General features: G+C 39.2%; 2 protein-coding genes across 2 annotated transcripts in view; both read right to left on the minus strand.

Annotated features, from left to right (window-relative positions):
* desi2 (desumoylating isopeptidase 2) overlaps nt 1-2,089 on the minus strand; it is a 34,892-nt gene extending 32,803 nt beyond the window's left edge. The window contains exon 1 of the mRNA XM_061911259.1: nt 1,600-2,089. Coding sequence (XP_061767243.1) covers nt 1,600-1,647 — 48 coding nt within the window. The 5' untranslated portion in view covers nt 1,648-2,089. The remainder of the gene's footprint in view (nt 1-1,599) is intronic.
* Nucleotides 2,090-3,967: 1,878 nt separating this feature from the next.
* mtrf1l (mitochondrial translational release factor 1-like) lies at nt 3,968-14,100 on the minus strand. The gene is made up of 9 exons (XM_061911260.1): nt 14,027-14,100; nt 13,072-13,507; nt 12,910-12,989; nt 9,397-9,501; nt 9,179-9,257; nt 8,934-9,097; nt 7,583-7,700; nt 5,290-5,426; nt 3,968-5,193 (listed from the first exon to the last, which is right to left on the minus strand). The coding sequence occupies exons 2-9, from the start codon at nt 13,439-13,441 to the stop codon at nt 4,981-4,983; spliced, it is 1,266 nt and encodes a 421-aa protein (XP_061767244.1). The 5' UTR covers nt 13,442-13,507; nt 14,027-14,100; the 3' UTR covers nt 3,968-4,980.
* Between the last annotated feature and the right edge of the window lie 1,527 nt (nt 14,101-15,627).

Consider the following 15,627-nt stretch of genomic DNA (forward strand, 5'->3'; position numbering starts at 1 on the left):
ATAACTGCGTGAGCAAATAGTCAAACAGTTTAAGAACAACGTTTCTCAAAGTGCAATTGCAAGAAATTTAAGGATCTCAACATCTACGTTCCATAATATCATCAAAAGGTTCAGAGAATCTGGAAAAATCACTCCACGTAAGCGGCATGGTCGGAAACCAACATTGAATGACCGTGGCCATCTATCCCTCAAAAACCAAAATGTCTTTCATGTCCTTTGTTTTCTTTGATGTTTGATGTTTCCCTCTTACACACATGTAAGAGGGATGTGTTCTATGGCTATGAGTTGTTTTTTCCCTTGGCCTCAGTCTGGACCCCCTCTCCAGAGGCCCAGGCTTAGACCGATTTTTTTATTTTATTTTATTTTAACCTGTATCTCACCTTTTTTGTAAGGGGCGCCGGAAGTCGGCAGACCCGTCAGCGATCCTGTTCTGTCTCCCTGTAAAGTTTGTGCTGTAATGATTGTGCTGAAAATTTTAATTTTCCTGAAGGAACTCTCCTGAAAGAATAAACAAACTACTATCTATCTATCTCTAAAGGATATCACCACATGGGCTCAGGAACACTTCAGAAAACCACTGTCACTAAAGACAGTTTGTATTAACTTGCACTTACTTATCTGTAAGTGCAAGTTAAAGCTCTACTACATCCAGAAACGCCGCCGGCTTCTCTGGTCCCGAGATCTAAAATGGACTGATGCAAAGTGGAAAAGTGTTCTGTGGTCTGACGGGTCCACATTTCAAATTATTTTTGGAAATATTCGACATTGTGTCATCCGGACAAAAGGGGAAGCGAACCATCCAGACTGTTATTGACGCAAAGTTCAAAAGCCAGCATCTGTGATGGTATGGGGGCGCATTAGTGCCCAAGGTATGGGTAACTTCCACATCTGTGAAGGCACAATAAATGCTGAAAGGTACATACAGGTTTTGGAACAACATAGGCTGCCATCAAAGCGCCGTCTTTTTCATGGACGCCCCTGCTTGTTTCAGCAAGACAATGCCAAGCCACATTCAGCATGTTACAACAGCGTGGCTTCGTTAAAAAAAAGTGCGCAGGTACTTTCCTGGCCCGCCTGCAGTGCAGACCTGTCTCCCATTGAAAATGTGTGGCGCATTATGAAGGGTAAAATACGACAGCGGAGACCCCGGACTGTTGAACGACTGAAGTTCTACATAAAACAAGAATGGGAAATAATTCCACTTTCATAGCTTCAACAATTCGTTTCCTCAGTTCCCAAACGTTTATTGAGTGTTGTTAAATGAAAAGGTGATGTAACACAGTGGTGAACATGCCCTTTCCCATTTACTTTGACACGTGTTGCAGCCATGAAATTCTAAGTTAATTATTATTTGCAAAAAAAAACACATATGGAAACGGGGTTTGTAAACGAGTTTGCTGGAATTTGAGAGGAGTGGATGACAATCTGTGTGAGGTAAAAATGATGATATAATATTGATTAACTCTCTCCTTTTCTGAACGGGGTTTTGTCCATGGCACTGTCGACGAGGCTCGGTGAACCTCGCTGCTTGGCTAAAGACGTCAAAGTTGGTAATTTAACAATAAAAACACAATAAAGATAAAAAAAAAAAACACGTACCATATCATAGACGTTGAGGATGATCGGCTCGTTGGCCATCACTAGCATCAAGATGTTGTCTTCTTCTCGCCCACCCCCACGCTCCTTCTACCCCCGGAAGCCAGAACCTCCAAAAAATGGCACCGCAGCTTCCAAACGTGAACACTTTCACCGCAGACGGTCAACTGGATGCCGGGGGAAAACGTTCGACGAGCTTTGCGTCGTCCAACATCTGACAAGCTTTTTTTTTTTTTGTCGGCGGAGGCTTTCTGGCTACAATAGACGGCTCGGCCGACAAAAAACCCCAACAACAGCACTTTAAAATGCGATATTTGGAAAATATAGTTTTAGAAGAGCGGGTTTAACGACAAAATTCGGTAAAATGACGTAATGCTCCGGGCAAAAAAAGCGGCGATCTCCGGGTAGCTGTAACGGGAACCGAGCAGGCACAGGCAGGACTGGGGAAGGCAAAATTGGACAGTGAAGAGTGGGCGAGAACATAACTGACTCAGCGATGACTCGGCAATTGATTAATCGACCTTAGTAGTCCACGGAATTCTGGGTAATGTAGTTGAAATTGACAGTAGTACTACTACTTGTACTACTGATTATAGGGCAGGGGTCACCAACGCGGTGCCGGCTGGCACCAGGTAGCCCGTAAGGACTGTTCTAAAAATAGCTGCACTTACCAGTGAGCTGCATCTATTTTTTAAATGTTATTTATTTACTAGCAAGGTGGTCTCGCTTTGCTCGACATTTTTAATTCTAAGAGAGACAAAACTCAAACAGAATTTGAAAATCCAAGAAAATATTTCAAAGACTTGGTCTTCACTTGTTTAAATGAATTCATTTTTTTTTTTTACTTTGCTTCTTATAACTTTCAGAAAGACAATTATAGAGAAAAAATACAACTTTAAAAATGATTTTAGGATTTTTAAACACATATACCTTTTTACCTTTTAAATTCCTTCCTCTTCTTTCCTGACAATTTGAATCAATGTTCAAGTATTTTTTTTATTGTAAAGAATAATAAATACATTTTAATTTAGTCCATCATTATAGCTTCTGTTTTTTCGACGAAGAATATTTGTAAAATATTTCTTCAAACTTATTGTGATTAAAATTAAAAAAAAATATTCTGGCAAATCTAGAAAATCTGTAGAATCAAATTTAAATCTTATTTCAAAGTCTTTTGAATTTCTTTTAAAATTTTTGTTCTGGAAAATCTAGAAGAAATAAAGATTTGTCTTTGTTAGACATATAGCTTGGTCCAATTTGTTATATATTTTAACAAAGTGCAGATTGGATTTTAACCTATTTAAAACATGTCATCAAAATTCTAAAATGAATCTTAATCAGGAAAAATGACTAATTATGTTCCATTAATTCTTTTTTTTAATTTTTTCAAAAAGATTCGAATTAGCTAGTTTTTCTCTTCATTTTTTTCGGTTGAATTTTGAATTTCAAAGAGTCGAAATTGAAGATAAACTATGTTTCAAAATGTGTTTTTCATTTTTTTCGTGTTTTCTCCTCTTTTAAATCGTTCAATTAAGTGTTTTTTTCATCATTTATTCTTTACAAAAAACCTTCCGTAAAAGGAAAATAAATGTACGACGGAATGACAGACAGAAATACCCATTTTTTATATACATATAGATTTATTTATTAAAGGTAAATTGCGCAAATTGGCTATTTCTGGCAATTTAAGTGTGTATCAAACTGGTAGCCCTTTGCATTAATCAGTACCCAAGAAGTAGGTCTTGGTTTCAAACAGGTTGGTGACCCCTGTTATAGGGTGATTCATATTGCAAATTTGATATTGAATTAATGAAATGAGTTAATTTCGGTCCTATAAGGGTTGGTTTTGGGACCTAAATTGTTTAGTTTATATATCAATGATATATGTGAGGTATCAAAGATATTGAAAGTTGTTTTTTTTTGTGGACGATACCAACTTTTATAGTTTGGGACATGACTTAAAAGCATTATCAATCATTATTGAACAGGAAAAAATGTTAAGAGATGGTTTAATGTCAATAATTTATCATTAAATGTAAAAAAAAAAAAAACAAGTTTATGATTTTTTTTGTAAGAGGAAAAGGGAGGAAACGATCAAACTGGCAATAGATGGAATTGATATTGAAAGGGTTTCTGAACTTAAGATTTTTAGGGGTGATACTGGATGATTGACATGGAAATCTCATATTGCACATGTACGGAAAAAGATGTCTAAGAGTATATTTTTATATTAAAAAGGTAAAATATGTGTTAGATTATAGGGCAATGCTTATATTGTGTGTGGAAGTGTGGGGGAACACATAAGAATAACATGAAGGCATTGTATTAACTACAGAAAATAGCTATATGGATTATTCATAAAGTAGATTACTTAGACCACACTAACATATTATTTAATTCTGGTTTGTTGAAATTACAGGAACTAGTAAAGCTACAGACATTGTGTGTCATGTTGAAGGCTAAAAGTAAAACATTACCAGCAAATTTACAAAAAATGTTTGTCATCACTTTTGATAATACAGAGCATAGAAGAAATGGTCATTTCAAACATCAGTATTCAAAGACAACTTTAAAACAAATGTGTGCATCAGTGGTGGGGGTTCAAGTATGGAATTATCTTTACAATGAGATAAAAGACTGTAAAAATATATTCCTATTGAAATATATAAAGACAGAAAAATGAGATCATATGGACAGCCATAAGTGTTTACATTTAGCTTTTTATTTATTATTTTACTTATTTTTTTGTCTGGTTTTGTACTTCATGAAGTTTTGCACTTGTGTGTTTTTTGTTTGTTTTCATTACATTTGGATGTATTTGTTGGTTTGTATAATATCCATGAAGTAAGACTACGTATTATGTTGAAGAGGGCAGGAAAATATAAGATTTTTCTTCATCCTGCTCCTTCTAAGGCATTGGTGTGTAAATGTAAAATTGTATAATTGAAGTATAATTGTCTATCGATCAAAGATGCACATCAATGAAGGAGATAAAAAAAAAAAAAGATTAATGAAAACAAAAAAATCAACCATTTTGTGTGATAAATTTAACGGTATTAACAATGATACAAATGCACACACAAAAAGAAAAATAATGACCGAAAAAGGAAATAGGCTGAAGCCAAAGCTTATATTTGCCTAACCTATACATCAGACCTGGGCAAATTAGACTGTCGTTGAAAAGTAAATGAATGTCAAAAAAATGTTTTCAGAAAAGTGTAACACTCAGGGGAAATATTTCAAGTATATATTTCTTAATGATTTGATGATTGCAATGTAGTTACAGTTATGTGGTATTAAAATTGGTGAATGATATCATAATATGGGACTTCTATCTGTGATGTAGAAGCATGTCATTATTAGGTATAAGTATTAGTATAAGTATCATGATCCGTCCATTTTGTTTTCTCCCAGCAGTTCCATTAACACCTCCTGGTTGGAGAACTCCTGCAGAGAGGAGTTCATCTTGTCCAGCAGATCCTTTCCCAGCAGGAAACTCTTGACGTCGTGCAGCGTCATGCCAATGCGATGGTCCGTTATACGATCTTGAGGGAAGTTGTAGGTGCGGATCTTCTCTGATCTGCCCCTGGTGCCAATCTACAGAAGCAGTGACAATATGTTGTCATTAACATTAATATTTTTAACTATACTCAGGCTCTTACTGCAAACATCTGGACTACCTATGCGTCCTACCTGCACTTTACGCTGATTGTAGCGTTTGCTGGTCGCCTCCTCCAGCTTTATGTTGAAGAGTTTGGCTCTCAGGGCCTTCATGGCCATCTCCTTGTTCTTCAGCTGGGACCGCCCCTCCTGGCACTCAGCCACCACACCTTCGAACACATGGAAACTAGGTCATTACACAGTAAAAGCAGCCCTGAATTTCAGGAGCAGACTCATAAAAAAGGAACCTGTTGAATATCAACCTGTTTGATTACAAACCCCGTTTCCATATGAGTTGGGAAATTGTGTTAGATGTAAATATAAACGGAATACAATGATTTGCAAACCCTTTTCAAACCATATTCAATAGAATGCACTACAAAGACAAGATATTTGATGTTCAAACTCATGAACTTTATTTATTTTTTTTGCAAATAATAATTAACTTGGGTTTCATGGTGGAAGAGGGGTTACTGCGTCTGCCTCACAATACGAAGGTCCTGCAGTCCTGGGTTCAATTCCAGGCTCTGGATCTTTCTGTGTGGAGTTTGCATGTTCTTCCCGTGAATGCGTGAGTTCCCTCCGGGTACTCCGGCTTCGTCCCACCTCCAAAGACATGCACCTGGGGATAGGTTGATTGGCAACACTAAATTGGCCCTAGTGTGTGAATGTGAGTGTGAATGTTGTCTGTCTCTTTGTGTTGGCCCTGCAATGAGGTGGCGACTTGTCCAGGGTGTACGCCGCCGTCCGCCCGATTGAAGCTGAGATAGGCGCCAGCACCCCCCGCGACCCCAAAAGAGAATAAGCGGTAGAAAATGGATGGAAAAAATGGATAATTATCTTAGAATTTCATGGCTGCAACACGTGCCAAAGTAGTTGGGAAAGGGCATGTTCACCACTGTGTTACATCACCTTTTATTTTAACAACACTCAATAAACGTTTGGGAACTGAGGAAACTAATTGTTGAAGCATTGAAAGCGTATTTATTTCTCATTCTTATTTTATGTAGAGCTTCAGTCGTTCAACAGTCCGGCGTCTCCGCTGTTGTATTTTATGCTTCATAACGCGCCACACATTTTCGATGGGAGACAGGTCTGGACTGCAGGCAGGCCAGGAAGGTACCCGCACTCTTTTTTTTAACGACACTTTGTAACATGTGCTGAATGTGGCTTGGCATTGTCTTGCTGAAACAAGCAGGGGCGTCCATGAAAAAGACGGTGCTTAGATGGCAGCATATGTTTTTCCAAAACCTGTATTTACCTTTCAGCATTATTGGTGCCTTCACAGATGTGTAAGTTACCCATGCCTTGGGCACTAATGCACCCCCGTACCATCACAGATGCTGGCTTTTGAACTTTGCGTCGATAACAGTCTGGATGGTTCGTTTCCCCTTTTGTCCGGATGACACGATGTCGAATATCTCCAAAAAAAATTTCAAATGTGGACTCGTCAAACCACAGAACACTTTTCCACTTTGCATCAGTCCATCTTAGATGATCTCGGGCCCAGAGAAGCCGGCAGCGTTTCTGGATGTTGTTGATAAATGGCTATTGCTTTGCATAGTAGAGCTTTAACTTGCACTCATAGATGTAGCGACAAACTGTATTTAGTGACAGTGGTTTTCTGAAGTGTTCCTGAGCCCATGTGGTGATATCCTTTACAAATTGATGTCGGTTTTTGATACAGTGCCGTCTGAAGGATCGAAGGTCATGGTCATTCAATGTTGGTTTCAGGCCATGCCGCTTATGTGGAGTGATTTCTCCAGATTCTCTGAACCTTTTGATGATATCATGGACCGTAGATGTGGAAATCCCTGAATTTCTTGCAATTGCACTTTGAGACACGTTGTTCTTAAACTGTTTAACTATTTGCTCACGCAGTTGTGGACAAAGGGGTGTACCTCGCCCCATCCTTTCTTGTGAAAGACTGAGCATTTTTTGGGAAGCTGTTTTTATACCCAATCATGGCACCCACCCTTTGCCAATTAGCCTGCACACCTGTGGGTTGTTGCAAATAAGTGTTTGATGAGCATTCCTCAACTTTGTCAGTATTTATTGCCACCTTTCCCAACTTGTTTGTCATGTGTTGCTGGCATCAAATTTTAAAGTTAATGATTATTTGCACCAAAACATTTTTTATCAGTTTGAACAGCAAATATGTTCTCTTTGTAGCATATTCAACTGAATATGGGTTGAAAATTGTTTGCAAATCATTGTGTTCCGTTTATATTTACATCTAACACAATTTCCCAACTCAAATGGAAACGGGGTTTGTACAAACAGCATAAAGAAAAGTGAAAAATATTAACAGTAATGTGTAATGTACCACTAGGGAGATGAACTATTCTGACGGCGCTGTCTGTGGTGTTGACGTGTTGACCTCCTGCCCCACTTGCCCGCGTAGTTTCGATCCTGAGGTCCTTCGAGTTTATCGTGAAAGAGATCTAAAGAGAGCACAACACAATTTAAATGAATAAGCTGTCATATTTACACACAAAAAAACCAAGTTGATGCATGAATACCGGGATTTTTTTTCTCAAAAATCTTTATATTACCCGATTCACCTAATGTACGTCTTAATTCTGGTTGTGCTTACCAATTTTATAGCAATTTTACTTGGTACATGGTGTAATGATAAATGCAACCAGGAGATGGCAGTCACACATAATTGATACACGCGGACTGCAAGTTGATGCATGTTCAATAAATGACACTAGCAAGTCGGGTAAGCAAACAGGCCCTAATCATTTTCATTGAAATTTTGAACATTACACACAAACGTTTGATATGTGTTAAATTGTATTTCTGGACAGTTTATGACAAAAATTCAATTAAAAAAATAGAAAAAAAGACCCCAGTATTTGGATAAAAATGCAATTTTATTGTTAGAAATATTAAAAAGGTACAGGAACAAAATAAATTCCTTGATTAATCTGCATATATCTATAATTAATAGGGCTGCGAATCTTTGATCACTTAACAATTCAATCCGATTCGATTCTTGGGGGTAACGATTCGATCCAGAATCGATTCTCCATTCAAAACGATTCTCACCACTACTATGATTCACTACATTCCTCCATAAAAATGGATACACAGCTATAATATATTTCTATATAACTTAAAGGAAAACTGGTTTTGTTTGCACCCCAACATTTAATAGAGGCAAATACAAATAAGGCAAGAGAAGGATCAAACACTTCTCTTTTCTAAAGTAAATCTGTACAGCAGATATGGCCATCTACAGTATATCTACAATGTGATTTGCATGACTGGCTGGACAGGATACATTGAAAAAAATAAATTATACCAAAAGTAAACATTTTTTGTTTTTAAATTAATTTTTGATTTTTTTTAACCGATTAAGTATCGTTACAAATAAGAGTCACGATTAATTGGAAATTATATTTTGACACTCCTGATGATTAATAAAACATTTTTTTGGTGATTAATCACATGAGTTTACTCGTTATTTTTGACAGCCTAAGTTGTATCGCAGTAATTTCCTGTGGTCACCTATAACATAAAGCTAACGTAGATGTTTTTAGCACCTTTATTGTAAAAAATGTATCAACGCGGCCCCCTTCTATTTTTCTGAATTCGGCTCTCGCTGGAAAAATTTTGGACACCCCGGTTGTAGTCTATTTTCTACATAGTCATAAAAAGCAAAACGGTACCTCAGTGGGTTGGGGCAGCACGGCCACAGTTATGGTGCTGGTGTGCACCCGGCCCTGTCTTTCCGTCCTCGGGACCCGCTGGACGCGGTGAACCCCACCTTCGAACTTCATCCTCTTGTAGCTCTGAGGGCCACTGATGCTCACCGAGGCATGGCGTAGTCCTCCTAAGCACGGGTGAACAACAAGGTCAACTCATTTCTTTCCTCCACTCTCACACGAAGCATTGTTTGTCTCCATTTACTCACCGATGTCACTGGTCATGTGCTCCAGGACGTCAAAAGACCAGCCGTTGTGGTAAGCGAAGCCCTCGTACATGTTAAGAATCTTCAAATGAAGGAAAAACAATATTTAGGAAAGGTGTGCTCTTCGTTTTCATTTTCGACTCAATGCCTGTCAATCCCCAGCTCTCACAACACAGCTACACTTTTAAAAAACTATTTAAAATCCTCACTTTCACACCCACCTCAGCAGTGAACAGCATTGACTCCTGTCCGCCCACACCTGCAGTGACCTCCAGCACCAGGTCGCTCAGTTCGGCCTCTTCCTCTGGTATCAGAAGATCTAAAATCTGGATTTGGGATTCAACACAATAAAACATTTGAACTTTTTGTTCTCTTGGATTCGGGAGAAAATCTAGATGTTGACAACACTTTGCCTCCTTTTACTTGTTAGAGTGCTAAATAAGCATTAAAAATTCACTTGATTTGGCGACTTGTCCAGGGTGTACACCGCCTTCCGCCCGAATGCAGCTGAGATAGGCTCCAGCAACCCTCCGCGACCCCGAATGGATGGATTGATGATTAAATTTGACAATGACCTGTCTTGTAAACATGTACAGTAGATCCATCCATCCATTTTCTACCGCTTATTCCCTTTTTGGGGTCGCGGGGGGCGCTGGCGCCTATCTCAGCTACAATCGGGCGGAAGGCGGGGTACACCCTTGACAAGTCGCCACCTCATCGCAGGGCCAACACAGATAGACAGACAACATTCATACTCACATTCACACACTAGGGCCAATTTAGTGTTGCCAATCAACCTATCCCCAGGTGCATGTCTTTGGAAGTGGGAGGAAGCCGGAGTACACGGAGGGAACCCACGCATTCACGGGGAGAACATGCAAACTCCACACAGAAAGATCCCAAGCCTGGGATTGAACCCTGACTACTCAGGACCTTCGTATTGTGAGGCAGACGCTCTAACCCTTCTTCCACCATGAAGCCCATTGACAGTTTTGTTAAACATATTAATTAAAACCCCTGAATGAAATGAACATTACTTCCAAACATATTACCTTGAATACCAACCTAATGTAAAAAAAATGGTTTATTAAAATATATTTAGTTATCAGTTTATCCATCAAAATTTTAATTTTACTTCAAATTACATTTAGATTAGTTCTGGCCCAATCCAGATCACACTAAGATTATAGTCCAGAGGTGTCCAAACGTCTTCCACTGAGGGTTACACACTGAAAAATTAAAGTATGTGGGGGTGATTTTGATATTTTTCATTTTCAAAACCAACACGATACATAATGTAACCCTTAGGGATCCCCTCAGTTTTGGTGAATGTTAAAGGTCCCGTGGACCCAAAGGGGTCTCACTCATTAAAGTGTTAAAAATCCATCCATCCATCCATCCATTGATTTTCTACCACTTGTCCCTCATATATATATATATATATATATATATATATATATATATATATATATATATATTTTTTTTTTTTTTTTTTTACTTTCAATGTTTAAATATATATAGATCAACTTCCGATCCATCTGTTCCAATAAAGTTATTTATTTTCTAATGTCTTTTGCCCTTTTTTTCCCCCTGAAGGAAATATTGCAAAAACACAAAATATTTCCCCCCAAAAAGGTTTAAAATTTTATATTTAATGTGAAGTAATTGGAGCCTAAAATAAGCAAATCATACATTGCTTTTGATTAGTTTATTTTTTTTTTTAAATAGCTGTTGAAAAAAAAAATCAGACAAAAGGTGTCAGGGATGCAAAAGTCCCGCCACTCATAAAAGTGTTAAATTTTTTTGTCATCCATCCATTTTCTACCGCTTATTCCCTTTGGTGTCACGGGGGGCGCTGGTGCCTATCTCAGCTACAATCGGGCGGAAGACGGGGTACACCCTGGACAAGTCGCCACCTCATCGCAGAAAATTTGGTCATATAACAAAAATATTTTCTTTTTACTTTTAACGCTTAAATTTTTAGATCAATATAATAAAAATAATATGATATAATAATAATCTATCCATCCATTTTCTACCGCTTGTCCCTTTCGGGGTCGCGGGGGTTACAGGAGCCTATCTCAGCTTGATTCGGGCGGAAGGCGGGGTACACCCAGTACAAGTCACCACCTCATCGCAGGGCCAACTCAGATAGACAGACAACATTCAACCAGTCATCATATGCGTAATCATTCCGCGACGTTTTCAACAAGAAACTCCGCGGGAAATTTAAAATGTGAATTTAGTAAACTAAACCGGCCGTATTGGCATGTGTTGCAATGTTAAGATTTAATCATTGATATATAAACTGCGTGGTCGGTAGTAGTGGGTTTCAGTAGGCCTTTAAGCAGAAAGAATTCCACCTGAAAAGCTTCAAAAATCGGTCTTCTCAGTTCCCAAACGTTTACCGAGTGTCGTTAAAGGGAAAGGCCATGTAACACAGTGGTAAAAATGCCCCTGTGCCAACGTGTTTGTAATGTGTTGCTGCCTTTAAATTCTAAGTTAATGATCATTTGCAAAAAAAAATTAAGTTTCTCAGTTCGAACATTAAAGGCCTACTGAAACCCACTACTACCGACCACACAGTCTGATAGTTTGTATATCAATGATGAAATATTAACATTGCAACACATGCCAATACGGCCTTTTTAGTTTACTAAATTGCAATTATAAATTTCCCGGGAGTTTCTTGGTGAAATCCTCGCGGAATGATGACGTATACGTGGGACGTCACGGACTGTAAGGAAATATTAGCAAACAGCTAAAAGTTGTCTGCTTTAACCGCATTATTACACAGTATTTTGGACATCTGTGTAGCTGAATCTTTTACATTTTCTTCAATTAATAATGGAGAAGTCAAAGTAGAAAGATGGAGTTGGGAAGCTTTAGCCTTTAGCCACACAAACACACGGTGATTCCTTGTTTAAAATTCCCAGAGGTGAAGCGTTCCTATGGATCAGAGTGGTCAAGCGAACATGGATCCCGACCAAATGTCAACCAGCAGTTTTTGGTGAGAAAATTGTGGCAAAATTTCGCTACTTACCGGAGATCAGCTGAGCTTGTGCCGTCCATACAGCTGCCGTCGACTTCCCTCAAGACACCCGTGAACAAACCCCTCCGACTATCAGGTACTATTAAACTCACTAAAATACTAGCAACACAATAGAAAAACAAGGGATTTTCCAGAATTATCCTAGTAAATGTGTCTAAAATCATCTGAATCCGCAATCGCATTTTTTTTTAACTTGATTTTTTTTTCTTTTTTTCTAGCCCTTCGCTATCAATATCCTCAAACACGAATCATTCATCCTCGCTTAAGTTAATGGGGAAATTGTCGTTTTCTCGGTCCGAATAGCTTTTTTTGTTGGAAGCTCCCTTTAAAAACAATGTGAGGACGTGAGCAGCCCTCATACGGGTGATGTCATCGTCTGCGACTTCCGGTAAAGGCAAGGCTTTTCTATTAGCGACCAAAAGTTGCAAACTTTATCGTCGATGTTCTCTACTAAATCCTTTCAGCAAAAACATGTCAATATCGCAAAATGATCAAGTATGACACATAGATTGTACCTGCTATTCCCGTTTAAATAAGAACATTTCATTTCAGTAGGCCTTTAAATATATAGTCGTTGCAGTGTATTCAATTGAATATTAGTTGAAAAGGATTTGCAAGTCATTGTATTGTGTTTTTATTTACCATTTACACAACATGTCAACTTCACTGGTTCTGGATTTACCTTTTGCCTCAGTTCCTGCATGTCTTGCAAACACGCTTCCCTTTCCTGCTCAGCCAGTTCCCGCAGAGCATGGTCGTCATCTGCAGGAAGATCCCACACACTATCATTATTATTACACGCCAGCCTGGAATCCATACCTTTCCGGCAGAAAGTCCGCCTCACCCTTCAAAAGCGCCTCGGTCTCAGACACCTCTTCCTGTTTGTTGTCCAGCTCCCTGATGGCCTGGACGAGGGGAGTCATCAGCGACACTTTGGTCCTCTTCTCCTTTAGCTCGTCCACACTGTCTGTCAGTGCGTTGCTGTTGACCACTTTTAAACAATCCACATATTCCGAGTGCGTCCTTTTCAGGTAGTCCTGCAGGGACCTCCTGGCGAAGAGTTCATCTAGGGATAGTAACTTGGCCACCATCAGCGGGCTCCCGGTGTGAAATGTTCTTGTGGTGTTCTTGTAAGTTTTGCAACGGCATGAAAGTAAGATTGAGGCACACTCTTTACCTTTAGGTAGGAGCTTAATAACTCTTCTAGAAAACATCTTGTTGATGGTTTGGCGGATCCTCTATTTTCTCTCCACCTGAAGGATTAGTTGCATTCTCTGTCTCTGACATGACAAGAATAACTCCATTGCAGTGAATTATATTTATATAGCGCTTTTCTCGAGTGACTCAAAGCTCTTTACATAGTGAAACCAATATCTTAGTTACATTTAAAGCAACGTGGGTGGCACTGGGAGCAGGTGAGTAAAGTGTCTTGCCCAAGGACACAACGGCAGTGACTAGGATAGCGGAAGCAGGAATCGAACCTGGAACCCTCAAGTTTCTGGCACGGCCACTCTAAAAAACGAGCTATGCCGCCCCATTCTAAAACAATTCATAGAAAAAGGCCTGAGAATTATACTTTAATGCGGATATACATTCAAATTGCACTAATTTAGCGAAAGAAACAGCGGGGAAAAAAATGAACAAGGAACTAAAACTATTGATAAAAAAAACACCGAACAGTGGTTGGAATAACATGTCACTATGACTGTAAATAATTATAATGACCGTTAAAGCATTTTTCTCTGTCACACACGTTTTAAAAAAGGAACAAGTATTGTTAGAAAATTAAAAAACACCACCTTGCAAGAGGACGCCGACATCTTGAATAACATGCGCATGCGCAGTGGCCAGCCTGTCTCAGCCTGTCTCAGCCTGTCCGTTTGAAAGCAAAGTGGGCGTACCCCAATTCGTGTTTGTTTCCGCCCCCCAAAAAACTGAAAATGATTTGAAATTATTATTGACGGTTTATGCGTGCTCAGCAGGACGTTCCCAGGTAGTAAATAATACAACAATTCTCATTTAAACATTTTATTTTTTTCAAAAATACACTCTTATTTTTTCTAAACTGTATAGTACTAAACTGACAAGCAAAGACCAAATCGTCTTTCGAATGACCGGCTGAGATCACTTATTTTTCTTCAAAAAATACAGTCTAATTTTTACTAAACTGTAGAGTATTTTTTTTTTTCAAAAAATACACTCATTTTTACTAGACTATACAGTACTAAACTGTGACAGACTGACTGAGGTATTTCACGCCAGGGCGTGTAATTACCTAATGGTCTTGCGAATGACCGGTTTCGATCACTTCATTTGCATGGCATTTAAATTCCAATGGGACTACACTAAAGTTTCAGACTTGTCTTCCTTTAAAGTATGCAAGAAACTGGTCTTTCTTGCTCAATCTGCATTTGTTTAGGACACGAATTGATAGGGGGAAAACATATTACAACCTCTACTTTGCATTTCAATTATAAAATTGTATTGTTTTAAAGATACCTAAAGGGTGAAAAAACATCCATCCATCTTCTTCCGCTTATCCGAGGTCGGGTCGCGGGGGCAGCAGCCTAAGCACGGAAGCCCAGACTTCCCTGTCCCCAGCCACTTTGTCCAGCTCTTACCGGGGGGTCCCGAGGTGTTCCCAGGCCAGCTGGGAGACATAGTCTTCCCAACGTGTCCTGGGTCTTCCCCGTGGTCTCCTACCGGTCGGACGTGCCCGAAACACCTCCCTAGATGCCCGAACCACCTCATCTGGCTCATCTCGATGTGGAGGAGCAGCGGCTTTACTTTGAGCTCCTCCCGGATGACAGAGCTTCTCACCTTATCTCTAAGGGAGCTAATTTCGGTCGCTTGTACCCACGATCTTGTCCTTTCGGTCATAACCCAAACTCATGACCATAGGTGAGGATGGGAACGTAGCTCGGAAGGAGCTGAGCCGGAAGGCAAAACGAAAAAACATCCAGCGTCATAAAGTCAGGTAAAGTGAAACGTTTCCAAACATTACATATTATTATAATATTTTCCTTTTTTTTAAATTACTTTATTGCAATGATTTCACAAACAATATCTTGTCCTTTAACATTGGCCTACATTGTTAAAATGAACAATAACAGTGAATGACGTATATTTAAAAATGAACTAAAAAATACGACTGGCGATGGATGAGATTTAGCACCTCCAAGTCCGAGTTCATGGTTCTCGCCAGGAAAAGGGTAGAGTGCCATCCCCGGGTTGGGGAGAAGATCCTGCCCCAAGTGGAGGAGTTCAAATACCTCGGACTCTTATTCACGAGTGAGGGAAGAGTGGCTTCTTCAGTAATGCGGACGCTGTATCGATCCGTTGTGGTGAAGAAAGAGCTGAGCCGGAAGGCAAAGCTCTCAATTTACCGGTCGATCTACGT

This window comes from Nerophis ophidion, linkage group LG09 (genome assembly GCF_033978795.1).
Source record: "Nerophis ophidion isolate RoL-2023_Sa linkage group LG09, RoL_Noph_v1.0, whole genome shotgun sequence".
In the NCBI taxonomy this organism is placed as follows: Eukaryota; Metazoa; Chordata; class Actinopteri; order Syngnathiformes; family Syngnathidae; genus Nerophis; species Nerophis ophidion.